The 19816-nt window shown below is 39.6% G+C and overlaps 1 protein-coding gene across 2 annotated transcripts; it reads right to left on the minus strand.

Annotated features, from left to right (window-relative positions):
- Positions 1-35: 35 nt before the first annotated feature.
- Positions 36-19720, minus strand: LOC126395821 (TNF receptor-associated factor 2-like). 2 transcript variants are annotated; one of them, XM_050053558.1, is made up of 11 exons: positions 19502-19720; positions 18735-18944; positions 16664-16742; positions 15584-15682; positions 15027-15188; positions 14828-14902; positions 10918-10992; positions 9694-10269; positions 6934-7111; positions 6645-6793; positions 36-3674 (listed from the first exon to the last, which is right to left on the minus strand). In XM_050053558.1, the coding sequence occupies exons 2-11, from the start codon at positions 18920-18922 to the stop codon at positions 3456-3458; spliced, it is 1800 nt and encodes a 599-aa protein (XP_049909515.1). In that variant the 5' UTR covers positions 18923-18944; positions 19502-19720; the 3' UTR covers positions 36-3455. The 2 variants fall into 2 exon arrangements, with proteins under 2 accessions (XP_049909515.1, XP_049909516.1); XM_050053559.1 differs by lacking the exon at positions 19502-19720 and adding an exon at positions 19271-19453.
- Between the last annotated feature and the right edge of the window lie 96 nt (positions 19721-19816).

The following is a 19816-nucleotide window of genomic DNA, read 5'->3' on the forward strand; positions in this document are numbered from 1 at the left end:
AATAATCCAATATTTCACAAAACAGCAAAGATTAGGGGAATAAATGAATACACATTTGCTCAGCAGAACTTTTGTCCCTTATTTCCTACCAATATTAATCATCCCAGATATATTTTGTGACCCTCAGGAGGGGCCTGACCCCTAGGTTGGGAACCACTAACTACTTAACTGTATATAAAGTAGTTAAACTAACCCCACTGCAAGCAGCTACAATAGTAAAATGGTGCTTAAACATTGATGAATCAGTATTAATTCATTCCCCAACTCAAACCCCAGGGTGGGGGAGCCCTTCTGTGCAGACTTTGCATGTTCTCCTCATGTCAGCGTGGGTTTTCTCCAGGTGCTTGGGCTTCCTCCCACAGTCCAAAGACATGCAGGTTTTGGTGACTCTAAATTGTCCGTAGGTGTGAATGTGAGTGTGAATGGTTGTCTGTCTCTATGTGTCAGCCCTGTGATAGTCTGGCGACCTGTCCAGGGTGTACCCCGCTTCTTATCCAGTGTAGGCTGTGATAGGCTCCAGCCCCCTCGCAACACCTAACAGAATAAGAAGCGGTTGAACTTCTGTTTTTTAACGTACTGGTACTTTTACATAAGTAAAGGATCTGAGTACTTAAAGCTTTCAGTTCAAATAGAAGTTTAAAATACTCAACAAGCTGAAACCTGCAAACTTTATTACATACTGCATGTCTTTTTTTTTAGCATAATACATCAATATCATCAACATCAGAATATATATATGGCTCTGATTTAAAGGTACATAAATCACTCGATGAAATACCCTGTTTGGACAAACAACCGATACAAAGTGCACAAATTAAGTTGGTTCAAGTCAACTGCATCACATTTACAGAGCTGCTGTTTTGTTTATAGAAAAAAATATAGTACTAATAAAGCTTACATTCAAAAAACCTTGGGAGGGTTTGTATTCATGGGACAGTACCAATTATCTTATCTGGTGCCTAAAAGAAATAGTGACCCATGCATCATATTAAAATGGCACACTCACACGCACACAAATTTCAAACTGAAATATAAACATATTTGGCACCATATTTTAGCATAGAACATAAAGTATAACTTGCAAATACGACATTGTTAGTATACAGAGGTAATATTTTGATTTTGGCACGTTACAAGAACACTTAAAAAGTTCATGTAATCCTACTTATTACACGCTCAGTCTTTTTAAAGTTAAGAATAGAAACCCACTTACAGCATGAACTCCTCAACATTAAAATGGTCGTTCTAAAACCTCACTTAGACAGTTAGCTTCATGAATAGCTCCTGACTACCTAGATCCCCATGTTAGTGATATCAAGTATGCTTAATGACAAGGATAAGCGCTGTTTTGTTTTCTCTCAAAAAGTTAAAAAATTGGTTGCAGTTCTCCAGCGCCACAATGAGTGATGTAAACAAATAAGTCGAGTATGACCTCTGTAAACCCTTAAAGCCGAGGTGTCATCAAAATCTAACAGACATAATCATATATTGCACTCTGGAAGGAATTCTAAGTCCTTACTGCACAAAGGGGGGTCGTCCTGGCCTGTTCAAACCATCTTGACAAACAAAAAGCTGGTATATAGATATAGAATTAATAAGGTATTCAGTAATACTATGTTTATTATAACATCTTGTGTATATTAACATTGATATATAGATTATTTCAACATTATGATATGAAAGATACATATTTATAAATTGCTATGAATATAGGCAGTCGCCTCTGTTGAACAGAAGCAGGCGCCAGATATAACATAATAACTATTCTATGATTATTTTCATCCAAACAAATACAAATAAACGCTTTCACACTGTGGCTCACAGAGTAAACCGATGTGAAACTCCATAGTGAATAATGAATTGAAGCCTCCCATGCACAGAGAGGTTTCAATACAGGTCGAGACTGGTTTTCAAACAGGCCAGCGTGTAACCTTAAAAACCTCAGCATGCATGCTAAGTAAGTAGAACAGCAATCTCTGGTGGACACATAGAAAAATTACATGTTTGAAAAGATAAGTGGATTGTTGTGGTGCCTTATTGGACATCAGTGAGAGCACATTTAAAACACTTAAAGAGTAATCTGGGCTGCACTGAACATCAATCTGCAATAAGTAATGTCAATAATGGCCCGCTACAACAAAGTATTACAATCTCTTGTTTTCGTATTTCAGCCTCTCAGCCTCCACACACATTTACCTCATGTATATTTGCACCAACATATATATTAGATTCACATCAGTATTCTATCTTAAGAGCAGCAGAAACACATATGCACTGGTATACTTGTATGGACAGAAAACAAGGAACGAACAATTCCTTCATTTCGTGGAATCTGTGTTAACCTCAATCTGTGGTGGGGGCACAGTACTATGTGTTGAGATGTGAGCTAGTGAGCATACCCTGGGGGGGAAACTCCAGCTATGTTATGTTTGTTTCGAGCTTTATGCCTCAGGCTTGACTGGCAAGCTGCCCTGACTCCTTGGTAACTCCACTGTATCTTCCACAGATGTACCAAACCACCGATCAGAACCACCGAACCCCTAATAGGAACAAATACGCAACACTAACTTTACATGTAAAATAGCCTGGTTCCAAAGACATGCAGGCAATGTCCACCATCACGGATGGCTAATTCACTAACAACAACAAACGAGGAACCTTTCGTAAAGCTCAGTCAAAATCAGGAGCCATTTCGTAATTAAAAACGCCAGCGGCATGCACTTTGCGCCAAAAAAAAAAGGCAAAAAAATGCCTGTAATCTTATTCATAACATAACTCCACGTTTGTCTATGCAAATTCACTCGACACTGGAATTGAGAAGCTCACAATATCCACAATCTGCAAGAAAAAGCAAAAACTGCATCAAGCCATGCTCTAACTCTATTATAAGTCATCAGAATGATCACATGAACTATCTGTAATCTACAACCCTGTTCTAACAATCTGCATGTTCTGTAACATCCCATCAAACGTAGGAGATTTTAAAAAAAAAAAAAAAAAAAGTAAAAAAAAATGCTATTCACTCTTTTTCACTCCATCATAACTGTTCACTTTGACATCTCTGCTTCTACTCAACACTGCACTGACCGCGCTGCACTGGTGCTCGCTTCTCCTTTGACTGAACTTAATGTGCACAACTGAAGTGACATTTCATCCACTATGGGAGCGGTGTTGTGACATCAAAAGAAAAACAAAAAGGTTTTGCACCTGAAATGTACAGCAATGACGGTGGTTCCTCATACAGACCACCACGATATGACAATGCCAGTGCCGCCCCGACGGAGCAAACTGTAGCCACATGCAGCATACAGTTGCAAGCATGTTTGTCTCCCTAAAGCTGCAGGGGACAGTAAGATGCCTGAACAGAGCCCTAAAGGGACCATGATTGAGCCAAAATGAAGCCTTAAATGGTCAAAGGCTGGTTTGCCAAACTATACCACCTCTGTGGAGTCCGTCTAGAGGCCAGTGAGGTCCACTATTGCCTTGATGAAGATGGTGTCGTCACGGATGTACGAGTTCTTGGCATCAAGCTTGGATAGCGGGCAGAAGAGCGGACACCCGCTGGCGATATTCATCTCACTCACAGGTCGCTGGAAGGAAGAGGAAGTGACATCGGGTCTAAAGGCGTCAATGATGTGCTCCCTGTTGCTCTGGTCCAGCAGCATCAGAGTCACCTGGAACAGATGAATTTATGAGTGATGTTTACATGTTTCATGCATTTGTATGGAAGTCCTGAGAGGCAATCCATTTTGTAAGTCTGATCTATTTTTTCTCTCCCGTGTGACTATGACTTAAGAAAAGGTGAAAAAATGGTTTTGCCAAGACCATCTTTCTTTTTTTTTTTTTTTTTTTTAAACTGTGAAACAGGTGGGAAAAAGTTTTGCCAGAATCTTTTCTTCATTTGTAAAAACTAGTGAAAAACAAAGTTTTTGCAGGTGAATATTTTATTTTTTATTTTATTTTTTTCAGGATCATTTTTCAGTGTTTGTTGTTGTAATACTCATTTCAGCCACAAGAGGCTGAAGTGCACCATTACCCCATATTCTAAATACCACTAAAAGCATCAATGTTTTCTTGTTTTAATTTCTCCATGCACTATTAACATAAGGTACACATAATGTTTACAACCAAGTTATGTGACATAACTGTCATGTCTTTCTTCGGGACAGAAATGTATTTTAATCTGTGCTCATCTGCTGTTATGAAGGGGCTCCAATATAACTAAATAAGTATTTAAAAATTAAAAAGTATGCATACTTTTGCCCATTGTTCTTAATTGTCATTTTCAGGCATTGTTACACTAAAAGTTCTTTGTTGTCATGTGCTAAACCGTTACAGAGAGGTAATCGCTGGCAATGAAAGTCTTAGATCTCAGGATCCCTCCAACAATGCTCATTAAATATATATAAAGAGAAAATAGAGCAAGTAAAAATTGAGAATCTAGATGTTAAATAGCGCAGCAGTTAAAATTCAAGTTAAACTATAGAGATAAAATGTAACCTATATAAAATAATATATATATTTGTCGTAATTGCAAAATAAATAAACTGTAATGTAAACAATGTAGTAAATGCATATGTGCAATGACAACTAATAAATATCTATATACAAGTTGTAAACAGGTTGCATAACAATAAGCAAAAGTATATAAAGGTGAAGGGATGGTTACTTTTGTGGTGGTCTTTTGTTTGTCTTTGTTTTGTTGTTTGTCTCTATTGTATCGATGCTTAAAAGCCTAAACAGGGACAAGGTCTAAAAATTTGCTAAAGCTATAAGTCCTGTATACATTGCATTAGTTTCATGTTATTTAAATGTGATAACATCTATATACATTGTCCCTATTGAATGAATGAATGAATAAAAATGACCTACAGTTTCTGACATGATGAATCACTTAATTAAATCTAAAACTGGACTGTTTTGACATGTTGCACATATATTCTTCAAAACAATTAAGTAAACACTAAAATCACACATAAGATCTTAATGAAGGAATTATTCAAGTTGAAAATCTTCACTGATGTACACTGTATAATTTGTTGAGAACAAAATGACGAAACAACAGTTAGTGGAAACCAAAATCATCAACCCACTGAGGGCTGGATTCAAAATCGCACTGAAAAACAAAGTAAGAAATTGAAATCAGAGTCTGATCCAAATTGGTTGAATTTTATCTCAGCAAATAACTAACAGCATAATGTGACTCAGTATTGTGTACGGCCCCCGCATGCCTGTATGCACCCCTGACAACATCTGTGCATGCTCCTGATGAGTTGGCGGATGGTTTTCAGGGGGATCTTCTCCCAGACCTGGATCAGGGCATCAGTGAGCTCCTGGACAGTCTGTGGCGGTACTTGGCAGCATCAGATACAGCGATACATCACATCCCATAGATGCTCAATTAGATTTAGGTCAGGGGAATGAGAGGGCCAGTCAATGGCATCAATGCCTTCGTCATCCAGGAACTTCCTACACACTCAGGCCACATGAAGCCAGGCACTGTCCTGCACCTGGAGGAACCCAGGGCCCACTGCACCAGTGTAAGGTCTGACTATCGCTCTGTGGATTTCATCCCAGTGCCTAACAGCAGTCATGGTAACAATGGCTATGACATACTGGCAGCATAACATTCACCACAGCATCTCCAGACTCTTTCACACCTGTCACGTGCTCAGTATGAATCTGCTTTCACATGTGAAGAAAACGGGGCGCCAATGGCGGACCTGCCAGTTCTGGTGTTCTCTGGCGAATGCCAATCGAGCTGAACAGTGCAGGGCTGTGAGCACAGGTCCCACTAGAAGATGTCAGGCCCTCATACCACCCTCATGGAGTCTGTTTCTGACAGTTTGGTCAGAAACATGCACACCAGTTGCCTGCTGGAAGTCATTTTGTAGACACTCTGGCAGTGTTCCTCCTGTTCCTCCTCACACAAAGGAGCAGATACAGGTCCTGCTGCTGGGTTGATGCCCCTCTACGGCCCTGTCCAGCTCTTTAACAGCAGTCTCCTTGTGTCTCCTGTATGTTCTTGAGACTGTGCTGGGAGAGACAGCAAACCTTCTTATGACCGCGTGTACGGATGTGCCATCCTGTGAGAGCTGGACTACCTGTGCAACCTGACTCAGCTGCAGGTAACACTTCACGCTACCAAGGCCAGGGGCTGCTGACAGGTAGAGAACAAAGGGTGAACATACACATTATCGAGTACTTCATCTTGTGATTCCTGGCCCTGCACAGCACAGCTTCCCTCTGCTGGAACCTGGAGAAACACACCAGGTATGTACAGGGGGATTTTCTTTGTCCGTACTTGAAGGTAGGGCTCGGGTGGGCTCTCTCCAGTTCAGGTGGTGTAGGAAAGACATCATCACCTGCATCAACACCTCCTTCATGAACTTAAAAGGGTCCTTACTGTATTCACTGCCTTCAGGAATGTTCAGTTTATGGAGATTGGTTCTCTGCAATTGATTTTCGAGGTCATCAAGCCGGTTCACAAATGTGTCCTCTCCCTACATGTCACAACCGGTAGCCCCTCTACACATTGTTTGGATTAATATATATGAATGTAATAAAAAAATAAAAAAGGAAAACCACAATTTGACTGTTTGGCAAAATAACTAAATAACCTCCTCTCTCTGTAGGTGTTTTACCTTCTGGTTGAAAGGCCATTTGAGCAGAGCGTCATTCAGTCCCCTCATCACCACAAAAAACAAGGACAAGTGGCTGCCACGCCCCGTCCCATCTCCATTCAGATAGATCCGCAGACACATCTTGTAGCCGTACTTACTGGTATAAAAGGCTGAAAAGAAGAAATGGGAATTTAGTTGTAGTCATCTGCAGATAATGAGGCTTCTGTCTAATTGGGTTACCTTGGTTTCTAGTAACCAGGACCAGAGCCACAACCCCAGACCTCTTATCTGTAGTAAAGGACAATGTTACCTGGTGAAAACATGGCAGGGGCTCGACCTGCGATGGCGTCCTGTCTCTTTTTGGCGAAATCAGAGATCCTCCAGACAAAAACACCATCAAAGGTTGTGGCAGACATTTCCCTTAGCCGGCCTTCCATCTCAGCAACTGTTAGGTCCTTCAGCCCCACTGTTCTCTCCAGCTGTCGCACCTAGAAAAAAAACACACACACTGTGCCTTAACAGGGTCACAAATACTTCTTTAAATCCAGTCAATATTTGCCACAAAACTGAGAAAGTTTAAAGGCTTTTAGCAGTCATCACATGCATGTCATATACTGTTATTTCCATAACAAGTTGGGCTACTCAGGAAGGTCAGCACTGCATGTGTATTGTACTATACATGTTGTAGAACAGTTTTATGCATGGGCGAGATTATGAGACAATGGGTCCCTGGGCACAGATATGCAAAAGGCCCCACCACCTCTCCTACAGTACACAGCAGCAGGACACACAGACTTCGTGGTGGTTTTGTATCTCTTTGTAGTCGTTACACATCTTTGTGTGGTTTTGTATCTCTGGTCATTTTGTGTTTCCTTGTGGTTGTTTTGTGTCTTTTTGACATAACTTGGTGTCTTTTATACATAGTTGTTTTGTGTCTCTTTGTAATCATTCTGTATCTCCTTTTGGTTGCTTTGTCTCTCTTTGTATTCATTTTATGTTTCTGTGGTTGCTTTGCTCGTTTTTGTAGATATCTTTGCAGTTCCTTTGCATCTAGTGGTGGTCTTTCTGTGTCTCTTTGTGTTCAAGGTGGAAATATCAGGCCATTACGCCTCCTCGCCGTCCTATATACTGTATAAGGTACGATTGCGAAACCAGGGGGACAGAGTTGTCTTGCCTCTGAGCCAGGAACAGGAGTGGTTACAGTACCGAAATGATTTTTGCATAAATGGGACAGCCAGCAGGACAGGTTCATGGGCAGATGATGTGTTATGTGTGCAATCCACCATGGGAGATTTAAATAGTAGCTGTTTGCAGTTAGCAGCTACCACAAAGAAGAAGAACAGCCAACAAAGTATGCAAAATGGGAAAACAATGAGGTTTGGGGGCTCCTTAACCTCCAAGCAGAGGACGACATCAGCCGCCATATAACAGGGACATTAAATGATTGTTATTGCCATATTATGCCATTGTTATTATTTAAAAATAACTAGGGATGTCCCGATCCGATATTCGGATTGGTATCGGCCACCGATATTAGCAAAAAACGTGCATCGGCATCAGATCGGACTGCATGGAAAAATGCAGATCCAGAACTCCGATCCAGGTTTTCCGCCCAGCCCAGCGCTCCACGATTCAAGCAGTCCATTCCAGTGATCCGCTCCAGCACTTACTATCAATCCACCAGGCCAGCATGCAGACACACAGGAAACAGCAGCACCAGGCAGGCACTGACACTACAAAAATAACTGAAAAGGAAAGGCTGCATTGTTTGTTAAATGTCAACAATGTCTTGTGGCGTTAATCTATTTTTTATTTATTAGGGGGCCAAAGCACACGTGTGTGGAGTCTTGCTGCTATTTTATTTTCAATGTTAGACATTTTAAAGATTTCTTGTGTTGATTTATTTTCTATTTATTAAGGGGCCAAAGCAGCCAAAGCAAACCAGCTATATTTTTTATTTAATGTTAATGTTCAAGTTTAAAGTTTGTTTATTTAACCCTGTTAACAATAAACAGGTCAGTTTGGTGGATCATTCTAACTAACCTGATTAAGTTGTTCTTGTTAGAGTAATATCGCTTGATCAAACCTTTTCTAACATGACTGACAACAAAATAAGTGAATATGTATAATATTGGTATCGGTATCGGCCAAAACTCAAGGCTGTAATATCGATATCGGATCGGAAGTGAAAAAGCTGGATCGGGACATCCCTAGAAATAACTATTGCTTTAACTACTAGAAATAATTATTGCTGCTGTTGTGTTACATGTCACGCCTGTCACACCTCTTTTGAGTCTGCGATGCAGTGATGCAGTCTAGAATTACACATGGGAGCAGCATGATGCTGCGGTCGATTGGTTTTGTGTAAAAATGCAAAGGAGACATAAAAAACGGACTTTGTAGCCGCTCTGCAGCACAATCTCTGTGTAAAAAGGGCTACTGAGTCTCCTCCTGGTCGGTACGTGTTCATTTGACTGACATTTTTCATGGGCCTGTGCCCAGTAGGTCAATTCAGTAATCCATCCATGGTTAAATGGGAAAGACACATATGGCAGTTTAAATGTTTTTGTCTGTATGTCCACAGGTTTTCAGTGCAGGAGAAATATCTGTATATCAATGGAAAGAGGAGAGTTTTAGATTTCCAGGAATATTAGAAGCATTTTGCTGAGCCAGATCTAAACTACAGTATAATAATGTCAAATCATCTAACATACTAATAGTGCAACACACAAAGAAAAAAATTAAAGTATGCCGAATTAATAATTAGCAGTTTCTGTTTGCAGTGTGCTTACTGATGTACAGACAACTATCACTGGATTAAATTGTGACGCCTCTCAGGTTCTGGAGTTATAAGGAGTGTTTTTTAAATGACTATAAGCAGATATATGGACATTTATTCACAATGCACATCAGAGATAATTATTTCTTCTGGAGGTGTAAGTCGCACTGAATCTAAAAATATGTGCATCATGTCTGTGTGTCCAGACTTGACTTAGTCAGATTCAGAGTTCAGAGAGATTCAGAGTCTGATTTTTGACACACAAACAACTAGGCACAGTTTCAGTCCTACCTTGTTACTCAGAGCCTCGATCTTGTCCTGGTCCAGTTTGTGCTGACGGTTGCTGGCCTCCATGGTGGTGGCAAACCTCTCCACCTCTCTGTTCAGGACACACACCACATTTTCAAACGTGCCCGATTTGACTTCGAGCTCCGTACACCTGCGACCCAGCTCCACCACCTTGGTCTTCTCGCTGTGGAGCTGGAGCTCCAGCGCAGCGCCCACCGAGCTGGGCAGAGGAGTGAAGGAGGTAGACACAGACAGGGTGGGAGCCAGAGTGGGAGGTGGAGGAAGAGGAGCTGAAGCGGGTGGACCAGGGGGACCGGAGCTGGAGGATGAGGAGGAGGCAGCGGCGGCGGCAGCTCCCTGCACGGGAGGCCCAGAGGAGGTGGTGCTAAGCTGGGAGACTCTGGCCTCGAGCTCCCTGAGGGACTGTTGGAGTTCCAACAGTTTGTGTCCGGCTACTTCCAGTCCCTGGGGCTGCAGGCCCTCCATGCTCACTTTCATGCCCATAATGTAATGCAGCAGCAGATTGAGGTGCTCGTAGGCATAGGCGCGCTCGTGGTCATGAATCTTTTCCTTTTCCACCTACAAAAAGGGAGCAACACGAGGAAAATGAAATAAAAACAATAAAGACATGCAGTCTGATCAGCTGTATAAGGGACTGTATGTAAATTATTTGGGTAAGAAGGGGGAAAAATCTTATATTTTATTTTATTAAAATAACAAGACTTTCCCACGCATTATTAATAGTTTCTGTGGACCCTACTCTGGACCTAAAAAAAAAAGTAATACATGTCTCAAAATGATATGTTTTGGGAAAATGGCAGATCAGCTAACGCCTGATATGTCTGAGATCAGACCTCTGGCTGTCAGAAAGTTATATGACAAATATATATGACAAATCAATTATATGAAGCCTGCATTGCATGGGTGAGTGAGTTAGAGACATTTGTTTCTGACCGCTTCCAAAGCGCTCAGCATTTAAATATTGAAATGAGAGCCATCTTTGTATTTGATCTTTGAAAATGTTTCTGACAATAAATCTCAGAATGGATGAATTAATCTGGGTTGAGAAAAAAGTGGGAAAAAAAAAACCTCTCCTACTCTGCCAAACAAAATCAAACAACTTCAGACAACCTCCTCTTCCCTCCTTGATAATTGTCATACAGTCCCTAATCTGAATGTGTGTGAATATAAAATAGGTAATATCAAGAAGACAATCAGGCTACTTACAGACATATCACATCCCACAACATGAAATCGACAAGGTGTTCTGAATTTGCTGCAGAACTTGATATGATCCACATACTGAAAAGTAAATAAATAAATAAAAAATGTTATTAGCAAACTTAGCCAAGGAGCTACTAGCTATAGTTTGTGCCCCTCGTACTGTATTATCATTTGGGCCCAAGCACCAACTGATGTGTGAGGACCCTACTGTAATGCAAGGAATTATTATAGATATTTTAAGGGTGCTACTGTATGCTTGGGTGTGACAAAATGGCTCAACAGCACCAACTATATAATTTAAATGAAGTAGCCCTTGCAGCATGTTTCACCCAGATGTATGATTTTGGTAGGTAGATTTAACATCCCAAGACCTGAAGGAAAAACTTTTGGAGCCATACCCCAAACCCAACAGCAAGTGAGACATTTTTTGTTTAATGTGCCATTTTAGTGTATTTTTGGCCATTTCCAGATGCTGTACTTTGATGAACTCCCCTGGAGAATTAATCAGATCAACTTCAAATTTTGTCAATACAACCTGAAGACCTTAAGAATGAAAAGTTGTCAGAATTTTGAACATTTTAAAAGTTTTTATAGAACGATGGTGGCCATTTTGCGCATTTTGCCACAAACAGGAAGCTGTTGTAACTTAAGTGTACTTTGTCCAGTCTGTCCCAAGTTTCAGATGCTGGATAACAGTCCTTGCCTGAAGACATCTACTTGCCAATATTGAGTCAAGGTAACTGTGCCACCTACTAGTAACAGGAAGTAGGGAATGTGTGGCAAACATAATTCAACTTCCACAAATTTTACGTTGTGTGGCCCACACTTGACATACAGCAACATAATGTATTGTTAGCGTGGGTTCTCTGGCGTCACACAGCAGACCCAGGAAGTGGTACAAAATATGCAATACAACATTTCCCGCACCGCTCACTCCATGCAGGAAATAATGTCTAACTTGTGTGCATAGTTTTCAAAAGTCACAGAAATGCACGGTCGCACTGACTAGCATCACACCAGTGATGCCAACATGTGGGAAGATGTGAGGGCCTGTTCATCACTGCTTTAAGCTTGAATTACATTTGAGTTCACAGAGCTGAGTGTTAGTTGTTCTGAAAAATAAACACATTGTGATCTTTGAACAACCCAGAAGGTTAATAGTGTACCAAAGTTTAGAGGTTATTTACAGAACTCTAAAAAACACTTTTAACCATCTGGATGAGAAGATTCATTTAAAATGATTTCTGAGGCTGTTTTCCTAATACTGTACAAACAAAGATGGTAGCCCCAAATTAAGTTATATCAAGGTTACTTTCTGTTATTTTATATATCTGCATAGGAAGGACACCTGTCATTTCTGGCAACCTGGAATAGAAGGAGAATCTCATCCTGGGAAACAGGTTAAAATCTTTTGTTACTTTCTATCTTGAGGTAATATTTTTGCATCCAGGTGGTTAAGAAAGTCTTTCTTTCTGGAGGATATGTTTTTTAGGCAAAACAAATCAGATCTGTGACTTGAAGGTAATCATTATACACAAGAGGCACAAACTGGAGATAGGAAGCTACACTGGACTGTGACCTTTTGTTTCTGCAACAAAATGTTTCTATCTTCTCTGCATGATGTTTCAGGGTGTCTACACATATAAACAAGTTAAATTTAAGACTTTTTAAGACCAACTTGCGATGGAAATACACACCAAAATATACTCTTTCCAATTGAACACACAAATGTCAGTTAAAAATGAACTGTAGGGTAAATGACCCAGATGATACTCTCCAGTGGTGGAATGTAACTCATTTACTCAAATATTTTACTTATGTACAATTTTGAGGTACTGAAGTATTTTCATTTATGCTACTTTATACTTCCACTCCTCTGCATTTCAGAGGCCAGTATTGTACTTTTTACTTCACAACATTCTTTTAAACCTTTAGTTACTCTGCAGATTCAGATTATCAATACAATGTATAAATTAACTAATAAATTATGACATAATATTATAGATTAAACTACCTAGCAGTATAAAAAGTAATTAAAACAAGCTCCACCTTTACAAGCTGCTACATTAAAGTGATGAACACATTAATGCATCAACATGTATAATCTAATAATATGACATACTTTATTCTGAAATGGGCCATTCAACCATGACAAATATAAGATATTAATAAAAAACAAAAATAAAGAAAAAATATAATTGCAACACCTTTGTTTTTGCTCCCATTTCCCCCAGGTTTAACGACTTTTTCTATTTGCATAAAGACTTATTTCTCTCAAATTTTGGTTGCAAATTCATTAAAATTCATGTTAGTGAGGATTTCTCCTTTTCCAAGATAATCCATACACCTGACAGGTGTAGCATATCAAGATGCTGACTAAACAGCATCATTACTACACAGGGCTCGTCACAGTATCTCTGTGCATTCAAACTGCCATCAATAAAATGTTCCTATGTTCGTTGTCCATAGCTTATGCCAGCCCATACCATAACCCCACTGCCACCATGGGGCACTCTGTTCACAATGTTGGCATTAGCAAACCGCTCATCCAAAAGGTGCCATACACACCGTCTGTCATCTGCTCGGTACAGTGTAAAGCAGGTTCATCTGTGAAGAGGACCCTTCTCCAAAGTGCCAGACACCATTGAAGGTGAACAGTTACCCACTCAAGTCCGTAACAACGACAAACTGCTGTCAGGTCAAGGCCCTGGTGAGGATGACGAGGTGGTTTCTGATTGTTTGCGCAGAAATTCTTGGGTTGTGTGAAGCACTTGTTGCATCAGTTAAAGTGGCTGGTCTCAGACAATCTTGCAGGTGAACACGCTGGATGTGAAGGTCCTTAGCTGGTGTGGTTACACGTGGTCTGCAGTTGTGTGGCCATTTGGATGTACTTCAAAATTCACGAAGACAACACTGGAGACAGCTTATGGTAGCGAGATGAACATGCTGTTAACAGGCAACAGCTCTGTTAGAATTTCCTGCAGTCGGCATGCCAATGGCACGCTCCCTCAAACTTTTTGACATCTATGGGACTGTGTTGTGTGATCCAACTGCACATTTAAGAGTAGCCTTTCATTGTGATCATCCCAGGGCACACCTCTGAAGTAATGATGCATCTTGAGAGGCAGCATCATCAGTTTGTCAGGTAGATGGATAACTTGGAAAAGGAGAGGTGCTCTCTTACACAGATTTCAACAAATTTCTAGATCTTTAAGTTAAACTTGTGGAAACGGGTACTTTTACATTTGGTACGTTAAGTAAGTTTTTAAGCTGATACTTTTGTACTTTTACTTAAAATTTTGAATGCAGTACTTTTACTTGTGACACAGTATTCTTACATTGTAGTATTGCTACTTTTGCTTAAGTTACAGATCTAAGTTCTTCTTCCACTACTGATACTCTCCGTGCTTAATGCTCTGCATGTGCAATTCCCCCACTCTGATCCCCTTTGTTCAAGTTTTAAACACCTTCGGCATACAGCACAGTTTGTTTCATAAGCATTTTCATGTAACAGCCTTAACCATCACGAGTAATCATTATTCTCAAGACATTTACTGTTAAACTTGCATTTCACATTTCTATAAAGTAACAAGCAGGCTGGCTAGCAAGGCCGTAGCTTAATGAAGCAGACTCTTTGCATGATCTAAATGTGTAAGGGGTGAAAATATGGGTGTTACATGTTTGCAGGAGTTATGTCAAAGTCTTTTCACCCACCAAATATTGTTTTCCTACTGTTAAAATGTGTTGCGCCCCCCTCTATGGTTACCAGAAATTGTTGCAGTGACATAACTAAAAAACATTTAAGACCATCCAATCTTAATGTAAGACCACATTATACTTTTTAGGCATGTTATAAGTAAATGTGTAGTTAAGACTCTAAGGGCCTGGGGCCATCCTGTGTTTACAGATTCACCTTTTCTCTGGGTATTTTCTTCTTGGCACAGCCTTCACAGATCATCGGGTACTTGGGACAGATCTCATCATGAGCCTGAAAAATAGAAAATGACCATTTTTGTTTTAAAGACACACAACGAGCTGCTGTGGTGTGCTGCACCAGCTCAGACCAGCCAAGCATCTGTAGCTACAGTCAGTCTAAATAAATCATTTCTAACCTTGATGTTTTTGAAGTGAAATGGCTCCTTGCAGTACTTGCAGTTGAGCGTTCTCTCCGGGCACTCTCGCTCATTATGGCGCTCCTGTTCATTGAAGCGAATTCGTTCTTTACAGGAGGGGCAGGGGATGATCATGAACTCACACTTCCCCTCGTGGTTCAACTGTGAAAAAACAGTAGAGCTCTAAGTTGCTGTGGTGGTTGTTACAGTGCACCAACCTCTGTGGTGCCTTCACTGTTTGCCAAGGAGGTTTCCACATACAAGGAATTAGCCTTGGGGTTGTGGTGCATAAAAATAAACATAATGGGAGAAAATAAAAATAAAAGCAAGTACTGCTAAAGTTATGAAACATAAATACAGAAGAGAAAAAAAATACAATAAAAACCTGTTTAAATAATTCAAAATATGTACAATGTAGCTATTTCTAAAATGAAAGAGCTGTACATTTTTAGAGGTAGTAGTTTTATGCAGGAATAAAAAATGACCTACCTATAAAAGAAAAATGGAAAGCAAAAATACAAAAACAAGTAGTCAAAGTAGGTCAAAGGTCAGCTCACCTCGTATTCTTTAATGCTGCCTTTCCAAGTGCAATTTTCATTAATACAAACAGCTGAAAGGCTTTCAACTTCCCTTCGAACTGCGTTGTCAGGAAAAGCCTGAGAAAACAAGAGAAAAATATGAAGATTTGCTGTCACACTACAAAAGTTTCTCCACCTGTCCCGCTCCATTTTATACATTATTTATGTTCGGTAAAAGCTGTATATATGTCACACTTCCTTCAGCGCCACAAACTGCAAGTTTACATGTGTTTTTTTTATGTAGGAGTGCATTGAGAAGAGCGAAATAACACTTGTCCTCCATGACTGCTCACAAATAAAGCATGAGGCAACTTTTTTTCCTACTTCTGGTCTGAACAAGCCCTGAAAGCTACAAAAGTATGGCTGCGGGTCAGTGAGCCATAAATGTCAGTTTGGAGCAGGACGGGCAAGTTCATTCTCATCCATTATTAAAAGCAATAAGAGACATTTCATGTCTTGTTTGCGCTGTTCATTGCTGTATGCAGAAATACGCATTCTTTCCACAGCATTTCTGTGTCTGTAACACTGTGTTCAGACATCAAAATGAAACTGAGACAGATCAAGTCTTCATTTCAACAGCTGTTATTGAAGGTTAATGTGCATAGTGCTAAGTATATATATTGTAAATACTGTAAATATAACATGTTTAAATGTTACATTTGTTGTAATTATTGGATTTCAATGATTTTGTCTGGTATTATCTTTCATGTTTTGGATTTGATTTGACTTTTTTTATTCCCTGTTTTACTGTAAGCACTCTGTAACTTTGTCTTTGGACAGTGCTATATAGAAAGAAAAGCTATTGTGATTATTTATATGCATATTCTAAGTAGAGATATTATAAAGAGCATTTCTCACTATTTTTTATAGACAAAGGATTAATCAGTTAATCGAGAAAATAAGCCCTTAACCTGAGTCATTTGATCAAAATACTACAGGAGCTGCCATGACACAAACTATGTGCCTAAATTATATTAAGTAATTCACTTATATTCAACAAAAATTCCAATTCAAGAAAACTTTTTTTTTTTTGCTGGATACAATTATCTTGATACTCACACATCCTTGTTTCAAAATCGATGTAGGATCCTCAAAAATATCCTCTTTGATGCAGGCGCTGCATTTCTGGGGTCCATTACTGCAATAAAACAACATTATCCTTTGATATACTGCAAATCCAACACATGAAAACATCAGACACACAGTGGTGGAAAGTACATTCACTCAAGTATTGTACTTAAGTACTATTTTGGGGTACTTGTACTTGAGTAATTGCATTTTTTGTTACTTTCTACTTTTTTTTAGAGTTAAATATTGCACTTTATTTTACTCCACTGCATTTACTGTAAAACTTTAGTTAAAAGCCTAGACCCAATTAAACGCCCAGTTACTTTCACTAGCCTGGTGTATCTGCACATTTTGACAAATAAAGGCCTGTCTCAATTACACGCCTGGTCTGGTTGCCAAGCAGTTAATTTTTATAGAAATTCTTTGGATGTATAAAACAGGTTGTTGGCTACCCACTTGCGCTAAGGTTAGATAGCTGTTTAGATCACACATACAAATATAAATGTTTAAACAGTATGGAGATGCTACACATTGTTAGCTCAGTTAGATTCTCCACCATCCAATCGTTACTGGCATGGCATGATAAAAAAAGGTGACTCCCTTCCTCTGAAGCTGTCATAAGGTCAGAATATGTGTCCATTCCTCGATTACCTGGAAAGTTACTCATGTTCCTTTAATGAGGGTCACGATCATAAAAATCAAAAGTGTTTTCATTAAAATTAATTCAAGTTGTGAAATTTGTTTTAACAGGACAAAGTGGTGTTGGGTAGGTATGACAGGTGCCGTAAATCTTGAGTGCTGCAAAAAGAGTGTCATAACACTCTCTGATGCACTGTCTGTCGGAGCTAGATTAAAGGAATGATTTGTAATTGATATGTTATTCGAAGCCTTATTCTTATACAAGTAAAATTCAGACTGGTTTAAATAAATAATTTGATTGTCTTTCCCATCTTTGTTGAGCAACAGTTCTGCATAAAAGGAATTAAATTTAATACAAGCCTATTGATATGACTGTGATTTAAGCAAATAATAGCCCAGGCTATTAATTGAAGTTTTACAATAATTGTTAGTTTTTGAGTTACACTTCAGATTCAAATTCAAAATTTTACAAAATTTCACAAAATTACAAAAAATATAATTATATAACTATAATAAATAAAATAATTCAAAGTTATTCTAACAATTCAAATAAAAAAAAGTCTAACACTTAAAATCAAATAATATATACCTTATTATTCTAGTATATTTTCATGCTAATAATTCTGTACTTTTACTTGAGAAACATTTTGAGTGCAGGACTTTTACTTGTAACAGAGTATGTCTACACTGTGGTACTGTTACTTTTCATGTTACTTAAATAAAAGTACAAAGGTATCATCAGGACAATGTACTTTAAGGGTCAAAAGTAAAAATACTACAAGGACAGAAATGGCCCCTGTGAGTGTATTCCTAATGATATACTATACTATACTTTGATTATTATGACTCATGCATATAATATATACTTTATTATTCTGATATGGGTCTTTTTGCATAACAAGTTCTTTTACGTCTTGTATCTTTTGATGCTAATACTTTTGTACTTTTACTTAAGTAAGATTTTGAGTGCCAGAGTTTTATTTATGACAGAGTATGCCAACACTGTGGTGCTGCTACTTTTCACATGGTAAAAGATCCAGATACTTCCTCCACCACTGCCACAAAAGTAAAAGTACAAAAGTATTGTTTGGAAAATGTACTTAAAGGGCCAAAAGTAAAACTCTATGCAGAAAAATGGACCCTGTGAGTGTATACCTAGTGATATACTATATATAGTATTGAATTATATTATGACTTAGGCATACAACATTTACTTTATTATTCTGAAATGGGTCATTTGACATAATGAGTTATTTTACTTCTGGTACTTTCAGTGTATTTTGATGCTAATATTTCTATACTATAAGGTACATTTGTTAATGACTTTTACTCACAGCATTATGGTATTGCTACTTTTACTTCCACCACTGCAGATACCCCCAACACACACATGGTACACACTCTCAGTGATGCAGTCCCTTACCTCACAGTCCTGTTGAAGCAGTAGGAACAGAAGCGATGTCCACACTGGGCTTGAAACGGTCGTCTGAGTATGTTGTGGCAGCAGTTGCACAGGTGTTTGTCCTCCAGCTTGTTGCCCAGGATCTTCTTGGGGAAGCCGGGTTTATTGCTCTCCATGGACGAGGGAGGGGACGGCTCCTGTGTGGCCATGGTGTCTGTTCACACGTCACACCTGGGAGGGGGGTGAAGAAGAAGAAGAAGAAGAAGATGAAGAAGACATAAAGAAGACTTCATTTTGATGCAACAGTTACAGAGAAGAGCGGTGGTGAATATTTCCTGGCCTTTAAACACACTGTCAGCCTTTGAGACATGAGTGTAACATGAGTGTGAGATCCTCTCCTCCAGTAATGGTTGCTCATCACAGGCCAGCTGAGAGGCCCACACCCTTTGTTTACATTTCGAGTCTGCATCCGTGGCTCCTTCTTGTGGTTGACTTGGCACAAACTGATGATGCTGCCTTTCTTTCTACTCTAACAATACACGCTCTGCTCAGCCTACCCAGTAACGATGCTGACAAATCGCACATCCATTGTCTCTCCTCTGCTTCCTTTTCCCTTCCTTGTCGCTGTTGCTAAGCTATCAGCATCCTTTTAGTCAGAAGTGGTACCCAGCACAGCACGCCGCCACGCCCCTTTGATATCTCAAGCTTGCAGCCTGAAAGAGACCGTTTAGCAACTGGAAAAGAGCTTTTGAGCAAATGCTGCTGGAATCACTAGAGTTTGCACTTACCAGCGTTTTTTTCACTCTAAACTGTCATCGCGTGCAGAGGCTGTGGAATCACCTTTCCTGGTCGCAGGTAGTCGCTCGCGCAGTGTGCCGATATTACATGTGGTTTTACAGCCGACTGGAGGTGTTTTTTTTAACGTTAGCCACATAATATAGATGTGGTCCCCCAAAAGCGATGGCTGTTATTGTCCAATATCGCCATTGCACTTTCAGACTGGGTGTTACGTCATGCAGTGGGCTGAACGCGGGTTGATAGGCAGACGAGATGTTGAGGCGTGCGTGTCATTGGTTCAGAACTCACGAGTGGGCGGGTTCGCT

Source organism: Epinephelus moara, chromosome 9, assembly GCF_006386435.1.
Source record: "Epinephelus moara isolate mb chromosome 9, YSFRI_EMoa_1.0, whole genome shotgun sequence".
Classification (NCBI taxonomy): Eukaryota; Metazoa; Chordata; class Actinopteri; order Perciformes; family Serranidae; genus Epinephelus; species Epinephelus moara.

Bases quoted from the DNA above. Each gene is read 5' to 3' on its own strand.
- LOC126395821 (XM_050053558.1), bottom strand. From the start codon at position 18,922: ATGGCCACACAGGAGCCGTCCCCTCCCTCGTCCATGGAGAGCAATAAA. The intron at 15,683-16,663 runs GTGAGTATCAAG...TTGTTTTCTCAG, and splicing joins CGATTTTGAAACAAGGATGT to GCTTTTCCTGACAACGCAGT. The intron at 7,112-9,693 runs GTAGGACTGAAA...TTTTTTTTCTAG, and splicing joins TCGAGGCTCTGAGTAACAAG to GTGCGACAGCTGGAGAGAAC.